Below are 15,737 nucleotides of genomic sequence, written 5' to 3'. Positions count from 1 at the left end.
TATTAATAATTAACTTGTATATGACATTTACAAAATGCCAAGATTATTTTATACAGAATTTTGCTGAAATAACGTTTTCAAAAATCGTTTTACGGTTCTTCTTTTTGCGAGATAATCCATGTGGATTACATCGATCCGATGAACCCGTGACATATTCAAGATCAACTGTAGCGAATATTCTATACCATCCCTAAATCGTGCGCATGTCCCACCGGCCGGTTTTTCCTACCTTCCCCACGGGCGTCTGTACGACCCTCAGTGCAGTAGACGCTGATCGCCGAGACGCCGAGGGTCGTCTTTCGCGTCGTCGTTGACGTAAAATTGCACGAGTGATAAATTCGCATTAAACGGCATTGTCAATCGACGCACAAGAGTTCGTTAAGAAAATAAAGGACCGATTCACAGAAATATTGTATGTTCGCAATATGAATTAATGTGGATGCGAGTAAATATTTCATGATTCAAAGTGCGAATCACAGCGGACATTTATAGTGCGTTTGTGTAGCGCGACATCGATCAGAAAATTTAGGTCATTGGAAGAGAGAAGTTTAAGAATTCTTTTTACGATTTATTTACGACTTTACGAATTATTCGAGTATTTTTTTAGCAGTGCGTCGAATAAATTGATATAGAGTGATTAAGGAGAGGAAGGCTTTGCTATTGAAGGGTAGTGATGCAGGGAGCAAGGATGCTGAAGATCATGAGAGTCGGGGCGAACGGGTTCAAAAGATTGCATTCTACTAGCAAGGTAAAAATGCATTGCAGGAAAAACAGAAAAAAAATTTGAGAGCAAATTATTAAATAATGGAAATTTGAAAAAATTAATGACATTCCTACGAATGGCTAGTAAGAGAGACGTTGAATATGGCGTTTCCATTTGTGTATTGCGCAATAATGAGGAATATATCTATCCAAAATTCGATATTAATGTATTTATAATATATAACTGATTTATTAGTTAAATTATCATTTATAATATATATAGTTAAATTATTATTTTTATAATGAAATATTATAATGTATACCATTAAAAGAAAATTATTCAAGAGATTACTCTTGTCTATTACAACCACGTGGGTGTTGACAGTGGCCTATATAGGTGACAAAAATACGTCGTATTTCACGTTGTGTCTGTTGTGCCAACGGAATGCTTAAATTAGATTACTATAGTTAACAGTTCGTGCGCGATGTATAAATCTGATAATTATCGAGACATCGAGAATAATATAATTAATATGTATATTTATATTATTATAATGTCCGTTTTATAATCATACTTCGACAAATATATATTAATACCATATAATATACCTGTGTTTAATATATGTATAATTTAAAAAAAAATACATATCTTAAAAATATACATATTTTAAACATAGTCATATTTTTTGTATGACTTATTTTATCTGTTAAAATCAGTACTCGTAAATATGTATATATATGTAAAAAATAGTTCTCTTTATGTGCATATATTTGAGTGTGTATACTCATCGTTATAAATGTTGTAATGTTATTGTAAAGCGAGAGAGAGAGAATTTCTCTCTCTCCGCGATTTCTTCAAATCTTCTGTATATTAGTGGATTTATTTTCCTTTTTAAACTGACGATTTGTTTTCTTGATTTACCAAAATTGTTAAAAAATGTTTGAGCTTTATTCTTTTGTAATGAAACTTATTTCTATAACAAATAGTAAGCTCATTTCCAGTCGTTCAAGTAACGATTGCGTAACGAGGCACGAGTGGCGAAAGTAATATTTCATATATCTCATTCTTCGATCGGACGGGCTTTCAATTTTCATTACATTCATGTATGGGTACACGCAATCCCACTGATTCGAATTAGAGTGCACGTGGCAAGCTTCCGCTTAGAATATTAGACATTGATTCATCAAAGAATCAATACAGAGCTGCCTGGCAACCAGTGCGATTTCTCTCAATACGAATATCTCAAAAATGCTAAATTTAGCAGCTGTTGTGTGACCGGTTTTTTATAACAGAAAGGATACTGCATCATAAAATCACGGACACATTTTAACATACAAATAATAACACATATTTTTAAAGTTTAAGTTTGTTCGATAAAGAAATATACGAATAGTACGATTTTGATTGTGCAGCTAATTTGGTTCAAATACAAATCGTTTTAATTTTATGCGATTGGAAGCAGTTTTTATGTTTTTCTCTTTTAATTGTTACACTAAACGATATTCGCGATTTTGCAGAGGCGTGCTGCTGTACCAGCATCCACGAGATTTGGAAATGCGAAATATCTGGATGCTGCTTTCGGAACTGCAGTGGAATTAGAACATTCCCAGACACGGTAAGAAAATTCTTATTTACATTGTTAATTTAATTATCACAAAAAATTAAATAAAAAATATATAAGAAAACTTTTATCAAAGAGTGATATGAATATTTTTACGAATTATATTTTCGATATCAATATTCGATACGCGAAACTCGCGCCAGTATCAATTTTGATACGCACTTAATCACGATCGTCTGTAAAAAACGTAATATTAAAACGTAATTAAAACCTGGATAAATGCATAATTGCGATATGTTGCAAGCAATACTGATATACATATAGAATTTACTTTCCGTAGGAAAGGCATATCATCGTGCAATAAGTTTATTGATACAATATAGAACCAATGCGATCTATTGACCCATCACAATTGTTCGATCAAGCATTATTATTGGCTATTATTTAAGTGCATTCAGCAATACGCCATCTCGCAGATCGATGATTTTATCTGTCGTTATACTAAAGTTGAGAGAGCTCGCGAGATCGCAAAATGTTATACACAAGATCGAACGTCGAAATATTAAACTTCTAATGGTGATTGATGTCAGTGCCTTTTCCTTTCATTTGAAATTTGTAAAACCAGAACGATGGACGATTTCGAATTCAGTAATCATTACGTTCGCATAATCAGTGATATCAAAGAACTGCCGCTAAGATCTTTTCGGTAAGATTAATTTATTTTTAAGAATTTCTGTCATTATTTACTTTTACTTTAGAAACAATTTGACCATTAAAAATCAGCTAAAAAATGTTTATTAAACATGTACATTAAATATTTCTTTTTATTAAAAGATTACATTAAATATTTCTACTAAAAAAAATAAAATAGAAAAAGCAATAGAAATAAATACAAAAATACAAATATCTTTTAAATAATTTGTGATTCTACACGTTATAGATTTCTGATTTTACAGAATAGATATTCAGCTTTATTATATATATATATATATTTGTATTTTATTTATCATATAGTTTTATATACATATATATATATAGTCAAACTCGTGTGTCCAAACACACATAAGTATTCTTCTTATCGACAAGCTGACCTTTGTCTTCTTTTCTTTCCCCCACATGGAGCTTCTTTATTCCAGCTCTAATCGGCTCTAATATATCAAGCAATTATTTGTAAGTGGTTTCTGTTTGTTTGGCACGATGGTTCGTCATCGAATGCAAATTACACGTGGCTCTTCGCTTGCAAGATGTTACAAGCACTAATTTGACACCAATGGCGATACTATCTTAAGATATTTTTTGTCGTCATCGTGGGGGGCGAGAATGTAAAGGTCAAAAACTTGTTTTTTCTTCGGGTAATATATAAGAATCCCAGTAATTCCTCACAGTTGATAAACGTTGTCACATTACAAGCAATCTGCAAGACATAAAACGTTTGATGTTTTTTAGATTTTGTACACATTAATTACGTATAATATTACGTTTTGAGGATTTCTTGGATTACGCGTTATATAAACTAGTGATCTTTAATTATATTTTGTGATCGAAGTGCATTATAATATAAAATATTTGCTATGAATATGCGCGAAGTAGTGAGAAAAGTGCATGAATAATTTTAAATTTAATTAATTATACCAATTTAATAAATATTTGCTTATAAATCTAATAAATTTACATCAGAAAAAACAAAAAAAGACTAATTCTTTATTCCAGCTCTAATCGGCTCTAATATATCAAGCAATTATTTGTAAGTGGTTTCTGTTTGTTTGGCACGATGGTTCGTCATCGAATGCAAATTACACGTGGCTCTTCGCTTGCAAGATGTTACAAGCACTAATTTGACACCAATGGCGATACTATCTTAAGATATTTTTTGTCGTCATCGTGGGGGGCGAGAATGTAAAGGTCAAAAACTTGTTTTTTCTTCGGGTAATATATAAGAATCCCAGTAATTCCTCACAGTTGATAAACGTTGTCACATTACAAGCAATCTGCAAGACATAAAACGTTTGATGTTTTTTAGATTTTGTACACATTAATTACGTATAATATTACGTTTTGAGGATTTCTTGGATTACGCGTTATATAAACTAGTGATCTTTAATTATATTTTGTGATCGAAGTGCATTATAATATAAAATATTTGCTATGAATATGCGCGAAGTAGTGAGAAAAGTGCATGAATAATTTTAAATTTAATTAATTATACCAATTTAATAAATATTTGCTTATAAATCTAATAAATTTACATCAGAGAAAACAAAAAAAGACTAATATTGTATATTAAAATAATTTAATTTTATTTAACACAATACATACAATTAATATAATAGCCTCAATTAATACTTGCGAGGATTATAAATATTATAAATATTATTGATTCTCTTATCAAAGCGCAAAGCACGACAATCAATATGCCTTATATTGAGACGATCGTTTGCGATTCCAAAACAAAATCTAATCTTCAATTGGCTAAAGTTTCGGAAGATTATAAGATTAAATCGAAAGTTGCGTGTTCGATCTGGTTAGAGAAGAAAAGTGATCAGTCTACCAAGATGTTGGCACGCTTCCTTAGGTATAACAACCACATTAACAATTATTATTATCATTACTAATGCAGAATCGTTCGTCTTGCTTCTCGTTACAGCGAATACAGCTTCATTCATGACAGCCACTATATGTAGTGAGTACTATGTGCTACATTAATGCATGGTGTGATATGAATTGCTTACATTATAATTCACGGTATAGCATTTAATGCTACTTTATTGATAATATCATAAATACATTATTGATAATAATTACATTGAAGCCACATTTAACTTTCCTGTTCATTATTTCTTGAAGTAATCAAATTTATTACTTTGCTTTAAATAATGCATAGAGAGAATTTTATATTTACAGTTACTAACAAACAATGGCTTGCAAATTATAAATGAGATATCATATATTAATTTTATGATTGCTAAATAATAAAATAATTTATTTTTTAGAATATTTAACGATAATGTGGTATTCATTAAATATTATTTTATTATTTATGATCAAAGTATGTAGAAAAATGTATAGTTGTGAAAAATATCGGTAATATTGTTTTCATTTCTGTAACAACGATTAATGTATCATACATCTTCTTTCAATAGTTGTATATTAATATATTATAGCACTCGAGATCAAGATCAAGCAACAAACGCTGAAGATGTTTTATTCGACATGTTTAAAAACGAAGAGAGCGGTCTCGTATCGGTGGGAAAATTTCTAGCTGTATGTACAATAAAATTTATATATGCGTTTCTAATATATTTGCAAAATGATTTAAAAAGAATAGAATTTGACATTTTGTACATGTATTCAAGGCTTTAAGGATAACTGGCTTGCGGAAGAATGATCCTCGTCTACAAGAACTTACGGATAATCTGAAAAAGGAACACGCAAAGGCGGGTCATGAAAATATATCGCACGAAACGCAAAAACTAGATAGAGAACAATTTAGGAGGTAAGTTTACGATCTCAAGTAGATAACTTTATTTAAAGTGAGCAAAATATAAGAAAACTTTTTGGACAATTATAATTTTCAATATCTTGACAACTCCTCTTTCTTGAATACATGTTATATATTTTTCTCACTAATTACAAATATAATATGTAATAAATATAAATTGTTTTTTAAAGTCTGGTTTATGAAGTTTATGACGCGATATATTTTTAATGCGTTGCTCTCTGTTTCTAGGGTTATAAATCCCAATATCGTACTAATCTCACGGGCCTTCAGGCATCAATTCATAATTCCCGACTGGGCGGGTTTCACAAAGCATATAGAAGATTTTTATTGGAAATGCAAGACGAACACCGAAGGCAAGGTTGCTTCCTATATACCGCAGTTAGCCAGAATGAATCCGGAATACTGGGGTGTCTCTGTGTGCACCATTGACGGCCAGCGATTCAGTATCGGCGACACTTCAATACCATTCACCCTTCAAAGTTGCAGCAAACCTTTAACCTATGCGATTGCCTTGGACAGATTGGGTCCGGAAGTGGTACATCAATACATTGGCCAAGAGCCATCGGGTAGAAATTTTAACGAGCTCGTGCTCGATCATAATAGTGAGTATTGCTTGATATTCTCTCTGAATTAATTAATTGACATTGTGTAATTTGGTTGGTCAATTGAAATATAGAGTCTGATATTTAATGGATTATGAAACAATTAATTAATTAATTAAATACTTTAAATATTAATTTTTTTATGAGTTTTAGTTACATGATTAATTTCTGTTAATAAATATTATTTTAGAAAAGCCACACAATCCAATGATCAACGCCGGAGCAATACTGATTTGCTCGCTTTTGAAAACATTAGTCAAACCAGAACTGGGCCTGGCAGAGAAATTCGACTTTACAATGAATTACTTTAAAAGATTGGCCGGTGAGGAGAATTTGGGTTTCAACAACGCCGTTTTCTTATCGGAACGAGAAGCAGCCGACCGAAATTACGCTTTAGGATTTTACATGAGGGAACACAACTGTTATCCAGACAAGACGAATTTGCGCGATATTATGGACTATTATTTCCAGGTAAATATTTCTTTTCTGTATAAAATCACGAAAACGATCTAACATAAGTAAAATATATTAGAGATATTTCTTTAATTATTAAAAATTGAATTTGTGATTTTTTTTTGTATTTTATATCTATTTAATAGATAAAGCACTGTTGTCGAAATCTTTTTATAGAATAAATGCAGGTCTCCTTTTATTATTAAATTTTTATATGCTACATTTCAGCGTATGTTTAATGTGCAATACAATTTGCAACATTTACTTTAATTTTACTTCGCGGACAATAGGAGCATATGTGTACTTGTTCTATCTATAAAATAAAACATTTGAAAAAATAATCCGTATTTATTTCATTAATCGTTTGTATTTCTTATTTAAAGTATGAATTATTACTATCAAGGCATACCGGTTAAAATAAAATTTTAGCATTTCCATTAATCAATGTCGGATACATCAATCAGACAATTGTAAAATATGCGGAATGCATGTATGATAATATCGTAGAGATAGCGGATGATCGAACTATCAACTAATCATTAAACGAGCTTTGTACTTTCATGACGCAATATCATGGAGAACGTAAAAACAAGAAGACTAGAAGGAAGTAACAAACAATAATATCAAAAAATGAAGATTGGCTTCGACCTCGACATTGCGCGCTGTGATTTCACATACCAGTCAAACGTGTATGTATGTTATAACCGATGCGAAGTAAACATAAAATAATTCTAACAATTTAAACGAGTTATAATAAAATGCTAGTGTAATGAAAATTCATATATGCGGAATGACAGGACGTTTTGTATGGCAGTGGTATTATTAATTAAAGAAGTAGAGAGAGTTATATTATGTTGATATAATTAGCTACAACCATTATTAGAACTAAATCCTTGACAATATGCGTTTATTCGTAATAATTGGAGGACATATATGCAAAAAAATTACAAAGATTAAATTATATATGTTTATTTTTTTACTTACATTAGTGTGTATTACTCAATCTAATAATTCTCAAATATATCAGAGAGAAAAGACAAATTAATTATAGTGACAGATTTAATATTTAATAATAAAAATTAAGTTATACGTTATATAAAAATATAAATATATATACATGTCTAGATTTATATAATAATAAAGAATTTTATCAATATTTTATAATTAATGTGCAATACAATTTGCAACATTTACTTTAATTTTACTTCGCGGACAATAGGAGCAAACCTAATTTTTTATTTTTATTTTGATAACGATACATGTACGCGACGTTGATAATATTATCAGTCTATTTTATAGACGTATTAACAAATTGTATTTTTATTGTCAAGTGTTGTGCTATGGAAGGGAATTGCGAGACGATGGCGGTGATGGCGGCCACACTAGCAAACGGTGGCATATGTCCAATCACTGAAGAAAAAGTCTTAAAACCGGACAGTGTTCGTGACGTATTAAGTCTTATGCACAGCTGTGGCATGTATGATTATAGTGGACAATTCGCATTCAAAGTAAGTGTTAATAAAACTACATCTCATTGACGTAAGAGATATTCGATACCTCTTACGTCAATGATTGAAAGCGTTCACAAATTAAACGAGATTCTTGCGAATATTTTATTAGCAATTATATATTTGTTATAATTTAATATAAAAATTTGTTATATTATACTTGCTTTGTGCATGTGAATATTATCAGTCTATTTTATAGACGTATTAATCATTCAATAAAACACATTACATAACATTATATTAAGAAATATAATTTACTCTAGGTTGGCATACCAGCGAAATCCGGTGTGTCGGGAAGCCTTCTGGTGGTAATTCCAAATGTCATGGGAATATGCACGTGGTCTCCACCCTTGGATCCGCTTGGAAATTCCTGTCGCGGTGTGCAGTTTTGCGAAGAGCTCGTAACTGAATTTAACTTTCATAGGTAACGATTCAGTCAATCAATAATTAAATCCAATTTACCAAAGACCGATATAAGAAGATGATAAAAGATTAAAAAAGTACTTGACAATTTTAATAATGTCTTCCCCTGATATTTCGATTATCATGAAATATTTTTTCAATATTTTTCTCAGCTTTATGTAGTTTACATCATGAATCGTAGAAATTACAAAATTTGAATTCTGACTATTCTTCGTCGTCGGTCTTTCTTGTATCGATTATTTTAGCCTGTTCATTGTGTGATCACAGATATGATAACTTGAAGCATGCGACGAACAAGAAGGATCCTAGACGGCACAAATATGAGACGAAAGGTCTCTCGATCGTTAATCTTCTGTTTAGCGCTGCCAGCGGTGATGTCACAGCGATGAGAAGGTGACATATTCTTTTAGAACCTGTTTAATAAAAATAAACGCGCGCGCACGGAAATGCATGGTTGTTTGGTTCTTTTTTCCATCACGCGATGCTCTTACATTTGACAGAGTCTGTATGCAAAAGCTCCAGCGCGAGATTTAACATGTCGAGACGATATTATGTATCTTTGTATTTTTTTTAACAATGTTGCCTATGACAGGATTGAAACTTGAAAAATATTTAATTTACACAATCCTACTAAAATTGTAAGGAAACATCTTGTGAGAGAAAGATAGTTTTGAATAGAAAAAGAGTTACTTGAAAAAAAAAATTATAATAGTTTCCTGTTTAAAAAGAATTGACAAAAAGAATTTCATTGTTTTTATCAATATTTTATAATTTATAGTAAAAAATAATGTAAATATAAATTTATAATTTAATTATAATATATCCAGATCAAAGAATACTATAATACATTTTAGATCATATAAATACGAGCGAAACTCTAACAATAGAGTTCTAAATAATGGATGATTAATAGTCCTTCGCTACCCACGACATACGGTATGTACATACACGGATTACGTCATTGTCCGTCATATGTAAGTATAGTAAAGACTACATCAGTGATACCGCAGTTAAAGCACATAAGTGAAACAGTTGGGTTTTCCTGGCCGACGCCAAATTTTGTCGCCTGATTAAAATATCCCGCGGAAGGTGAGTCATTAGAAACGCTCGAAGGTTTCCCGTGGGTTTTGCATTTGCATTCATTATACTATTCTATTCCGTAATATCGACATTCTATCCGTCGAACTTGATCCGATCATGATTCAATCGCGGACAAATCATTGCCTTTGTGTCCCACGTATCTTTCTTAACATCATGTATTATTTAAAAAGTACCTTGAAAATAAATTTGTTAAAAGCTTTCCGACTTTAGTATCTGATTTCTATTAGAAATTATGTCACTGATATCTTTATTAAAAAATTGTTACTGTTTATAATCCATATAAAAAAGTTTGTTATTAAATAAGTTAGTATTTTATAAAAATGTGTCTACAGATAAGTTACGCGCGATAGATAAATTATTAAAAAATTATATATGTAGATAAGATTTGAATTTGTCGATATTTATCTTTTGTAAAAATTCATGTTTGATAATCAAATCTAGAATTTAAAAAAGTTATATTATTATAGAAATTAATTCTTTAAGAAATTCATTGTACTTTTCTAATATTAATTCTAATAAATTTTGAATAAATATAATAGCAAACATATGATGTTTGATATAGGACATAGATATTTTCTTATATAATAATGCCAGTAGGTCAATGAAACGATTTTGAGACCAAAAAATTGCTTCACAAGATTAACTTGCTTTGACCACGTCATGAGGATTCCCCGATTGTTGAAATGCAAGGAATCTCTCATAGGTCAATCGACATAACATCGCACCACTTAAATTAATGATTAGAAAATCGTTAGTTGATGATAAACTAAAAAGTTAAGTAACTCGTTCGCGTTCATCATCCGTATTTATGATGACGCACGGACGGAAATAACGAATATTATCGCAAAGTAAAGATCAGACATCGTGTACACGAATATCTGTGCATGTTTATGTTTAGTGACAAGGCCAACTGTATTATCGTCGATAATAATTGTTTACTTTCAGGACATTTGCGTACACATGTTTGGAACTCGAAATCAAACTCAGCTTTTCGTTCGTTATTTCCAAGTAATTACTCTGAATTCTCGATCAAAGAATTCCGCGTATTATATAAGGAAAATCCAAAATTAATTATGTAAAAATACATATAATAATTGTTGACAAATGTAGTACATTAAAAAAGATTCTTATATTATAAATTATAATTTATTGCGTTCTGTTAATTTTTTTCTTTGAAAATTATATTCATCAAAATTTTTGTTATAGATATATGTATACGTATATAATAAATATATAAATATATAATTATATATAATAACTATATATTATAAATATATATAACACACACACACATATACAAAGAATGTATTTATCTATGAATAAATATGAGTATTATATATAAATGTACTACAATTGTAACCGGATGTAATAATTATCGATGTTGCAAGACATTTTATAATTTCTGAATGTTACTAGATTTCTACAGGTAATTCTGATAATTCGTCGATGGCTAAAGACCAGTCATTGAACCTGACCTTGAAGAACCGGAATGATACAAGTTTCACAAGATGCTTGAGGATATAATCTAGAAAACAGCTTCTTCAGTTAAATTGACTATTGGTTAGTGTTAGTATTTAACGCTTGATCGACCGTTAAATATTATTAATTCGCTGTAACAGGGCTAATGTCGGCTGAATGTAAACGATATCGTATAGTGCCGAAATTTTATTATTATTAATAAAGTCTTCTGGAATAAACCGTTTTAAAAAATTATAGCAGCCTATTTTAATGCTAGAAAAAAGAACAATCAAAATGCAGTTAATATTTTGGCTTTTTTTTAATTAGAATAAAAAATTTATTTGTAATTTAATTTAGATAAATTTTAATCAACCGTTTTAATCATATAGAAATTAATGTAATAATTCTGAGAAAAGCGCAAGCAGAAATTATTCTTCTTTTTATTATTCTTGGCGATATTTTATCATACCATTGGTTCTTTCCTTGACCCATTATATGTAGATCCTCTTGTAATAAATATAATTATATATGTATTATATTTATTATTATTATTTTTCGAATAATAATAAACTCTCTCTAATACTCTTTGATTATCACATCGAATCTTCTCTCTAATTTTAGGCACCGATTGAGCGGGATGGACATGACTCTGTCCGACTACGACGGCAGAACCGCATTGCACTTGGCCGCCAGCGAAGGTCATCTGGATTGCGTCGAGTTTCTGATCGAGCAGTGCGGAGTTCCACATAATCCCAAGGACAGGTAAGCGTCATACGATTTGCTTCAAGATCAAGTATCACAATGATTGTTTTAATAATTTTCTGTGTGCTGGTATTTTACTCAACATAATTTCACGATTATTACGGATGATTGGTCCACCGCGATCGTTATGAATAGCATAATACTTTTTACTTTTATATTGTCAAGTAAAAAATTATGCTTTTCTCCATTTCTGAGTATTACCGCTGCTTTTTTATTTATGAATTATTTAACACATTCGAAGTAATATTTTCGGAATTAAAATTTCAATCTTTCCTGTGTATCTCTTTTTTATTGCTCGCAATTTTTTAAATATTTAACATTATCTTTTGTTTAATTCAGAAAAAATTAATTTACATATATAATATTTATATATTTCTTAAATATTATATAATTTTTTATATATCTTTTTAGCTTTATACATGTATGCATATATTTAAATATTTTTAAATTAATGACTGTAGCATTTTAAAAGAGTAGGAATTGTACGACTCTTGCTTTGGCAAAGTCATCTTTTAAATCCAGAGTCTGAATTTAGAAACATACATATATCATATTTTTAGGTGGGGCAAACGACCAGTTGACGAAGCCGAGACTTTCGGACATATGCAGATAGTAGAATATTTAAATAACTATGCTCTCGTTCACGATACCGAGCTGGAGAACAAACAGAACGAGGATATCGATGACAACAACGATTCTTGTCCTAAAAAGCAAGAAACAGCGATGCAATCGCCATTACCGTAAACAATAATGAAAGGCAAATTGTGTGAAACTGGAGTATGAGAGCGGGAACAAAGCTATTCAGTAAAGAAAACATTTTTAAATAATGTAAATATACAAATTTTATTTCTTTTATGTTAAACAACATATAGTATAGATTTGCATGTCATTATTTTCATATAAGAATTATTTGCCGATTGCATGCATTTTTTTATACAATGGTATACGAATGAATTAATATGAAACTTTTATATAAGAGTTCACATCTCTCTCTTTCAATCTTAAAGATACAATAACGAGGAATAATAATTTCATTTATGATTTCCAAGATTCATTAGAGCCATGTATGACCTTGTTTTACTTACACACGATATGGTTTTGATCTTGAGCAGCACAGATTAACTATGATTAATATTATGTACGTTTATGTTTTTTGTGTTACTTAATTAATCTAGCGTTAAAAAAATTCGTAATGATGAAGAGTTCGTTTCATCGCTTTATTAATTTATATTTTATTTTTATTTTGTCTTATTCTATTACCAAGGTCTGTGATTTTTCTCTTTTTAGAATACACTTTGACATTTCATCATCCACCCTTACGTTTCGATTTTATTATTCTTTTATCATATTTATCATACCATTGGTTCTTTCCTTGACCCATTATATGTAGATCCTCATCGCCAATCACCAAGACTCGCACGTCACAGCAAAAAAAAAAAAAGGAATATTTCGAGAACGGTTGGTTTAACTTTTGTTCCTCTCATTCGTTCGTTACTTTCACGTATTCATTGGTTTTCCCCACATGCATAATGATTGATTTTTTATACTTGCGTTTTTCATATAATTAATGTAATAAAATTTATTGAGCATAATTTTTTTACACGCGCGTTTAACGAGTAATATTATGTAAAAAATACACTTTTAATATAATATATTGCCAAGTTTGTCTGATTGCACCTAACAACACTATTCTGCTTGTGCACACTAGTTACAATAACTTTTAAAATGCACGGGACGTATAAAAAATGCAAAGAATGGCGCTTATGCGGATGCGTATTTACGTCGATTAGCTGTGGTCATTTATGCTAATTTTATGGAAGAGAAAAAAATTCTTTTCTCGTGGTATTTGGTGTGATTGCATGTTCGTATTTATGAATCAAATTTTGGAGTTTTTATATGTTACAATCTTGAAATATTTTTTGCAGAAAAATTAAATAAACTTAACGATTCGTGCAGAAGAGGCATCATATATAATTTAAAATAAAATACATTGTATTTGAAAGGCTCTTAAATTAAAAATATGTATTATACACAAAAATTTTGGATATATTTTGACATAGTGTAACAACATTATATTAGAATGGTTTTCATTAATTTTTTTTGTATAATTAAAAAGACGATTACTATTTCTATATTTCTTTAATTTATAGGAAGATTTTATATTTAAAAACTTATAAAATTTATATTATATTTAAAAATATTTATTTTGTATTATCTCGATACTTTTTAATTTTTACGTCATCAACGATGAAAAAATTTTTATTTTGTCTTATTCTATTACCGAGGTCTGTGATTTTTCTCTTTTTAGAATACACTTTAACATTTCATCATCCACCCTTACGTTTCGAATGTGTAAATATGATAAAAATTACCGATTTACATATCAGATTAATAAAAAAATAATGAAATATTATCCGGTTTTAAAATTTGATAAAATATTCTTTGCACGATTATGTTTTGAATAGATTATAAAATATCAAATTTTACATTGCATATAAATTTGTGTACATAAACTTTTTTTTAAGTTTTCAATTATATTGTTTATAACATTAAAGAATATGTATAATAAGACAGAAGAAATTCTCTTGTCTTTTCATACAAGGTTTGCCTTAAAAACGAAAGAAGAGAGAGAGCTGTTTTAAGAACAATTTTTTTAATTGACTTGTTCATTAATGCATATTAGATTGCGAGACAGCGAAGTACGTTTAAAGTCGAAAAAAGATACTACTTGTACTTTGAAATGCAAGTTGTATAAAATTGAGATTATTAGGCATTCTTTTTAATATATTCATATTTTTTCATTTTTTGGGAAATAAACCATTTCACATTTAAATTTATATTTACTTTAAATAGTAGAATATCAATGATTTTCTCGTCAGACAGATATTGATAATTGATAGAATATATTATCTCGATATAGCGGCGCTTATTATTCTCCTTTAATCATACAAGTAACAATTTGTTTTTTTTACAATGGCGCATAAAATACGCGCGGATAACGATTTAATAGGGAAATACAGATGTTATCTTGTGAAAATTCTTCGTAATAAATCGCGCACGTGAATCGTGCGTTAACATATCTTTCTAAATGTGTTTCTCGACGCGTTTTAGAGATATTCTTCACAGATATAAAATACTATATCCGTCTTAGAAATGTTTCGCAAGCGTCCACTGCGAGAATAACTTCGAAAAATATTAATTTAAATATTAATATATATCACACACACAATGTATATAAATATTATATATTCAACGATGAAAAAATGGGCATTGACGCGAGAGAAAATGCGTAATGCTATTAAGATATACATTATTTCTGAAATATTATCAGCTACGGTACATAAAAATATATACGCTGTTCTCAGTTTAAAGTGACGTATAACGCCAATTGGAGTGTGTATAATTACTTCTCAGTATATGAGCGATTACTTCTTATCAGCTGTTATCGATATCGTGCTGTATAAATGTCAACAGGCTGCAAAGGCTGCAAGAGTCAATTTTTTGCAATGTATTAATCACAAGTTGCGATTACGCTAACGTAGCGATTATCTGTATATTCAATGTATATTAGGCGACTATTTTTGAATGATAGAATCGCTTTATGCAGAAGATTTGAAATTATATTTTCAAATAGACAAAAGATGACAATAATAATATATTATATATA

At 29.7% G+C, this 15,737-nt stretch overlaps 1 protein-coding gene across 7 annotated transcripts; it reads left to right on the top strand.

The window, feature by feature from the left end:
• Positions 1 to 101: 101 nt before the first annotated feature.
• On the top strand, positions 102 to 15,313 carry LOC115244140 (glutaminase kidney isoform, mitochondrial). Of its 7 annotated transcripts, none has more exons than XR_003885326.1 (13): positions 102 to 748; positions 2,221 to 2,318; positions 4,909 to 4,944; positions 5,426 to 5,525; positions 5,618 to 5,757; positions 5,992 to 6,365; positions 6,556 to 6,836; positions 8,150 to 8,326; positions 8,590 to 8,750; positions 9,017 to 9,142; positions 11,930 to 12,070; positions 12,631 to 12,898; positions 14,379 to 15,313. XR_003885326.1 is itself a non-coding variant. In XM_029821550.1 (12 exons), the coding sequence occupies exons 1-12, from the start codon at positions 674 to 676 to the stop codon at positions 12,812 to 12,814; spliced, it is 1,893 nt and encodes a 630-aa protein (XP_029677410.1). In that variant the 5' UTR covers positions 102 to 673; the 3' UTR covers positions 12,815 to 13,391. The 7 variants fall into 7 exon arrangements, 5 of the variants coding, with proteins under 5 accessions (XP_029677410.1, XP_029677413.1, XP_029677414.1 ...); XR_003885327.1 differs by lacking the exon at positions 14,379 to 15,313 and adding an exon at positions 13,358 to 13,371; XM_029821550.1 differs by lacking the exon at positions 14,379 to 15,313 and having other exon boundaries at positions 12,631 to 13,391.
• The last annotated feature ends 424 nt before the right edge of the window (positions 15,314 to 15,737 follow it).

This window comes from Formica exsecta, unplaced genomic scaffold, assembly GCF_003651465.1.
Source record: "Formica exsecta isolate Colony F162 unplaced genomic scaffold, ASM365146v1 scaffold80, whole genome shotgun sequence".
In the NCBI taxonomy this organism is placed as follows: Eukaryota; Metazoa; Arthropoda; class Insecta; order Hymenoptera; family Formicidae; genus Formica; species Formica exsecta.
This window is presented reverse-complemented; position numbering and strand designations above follow the sequence as displayed.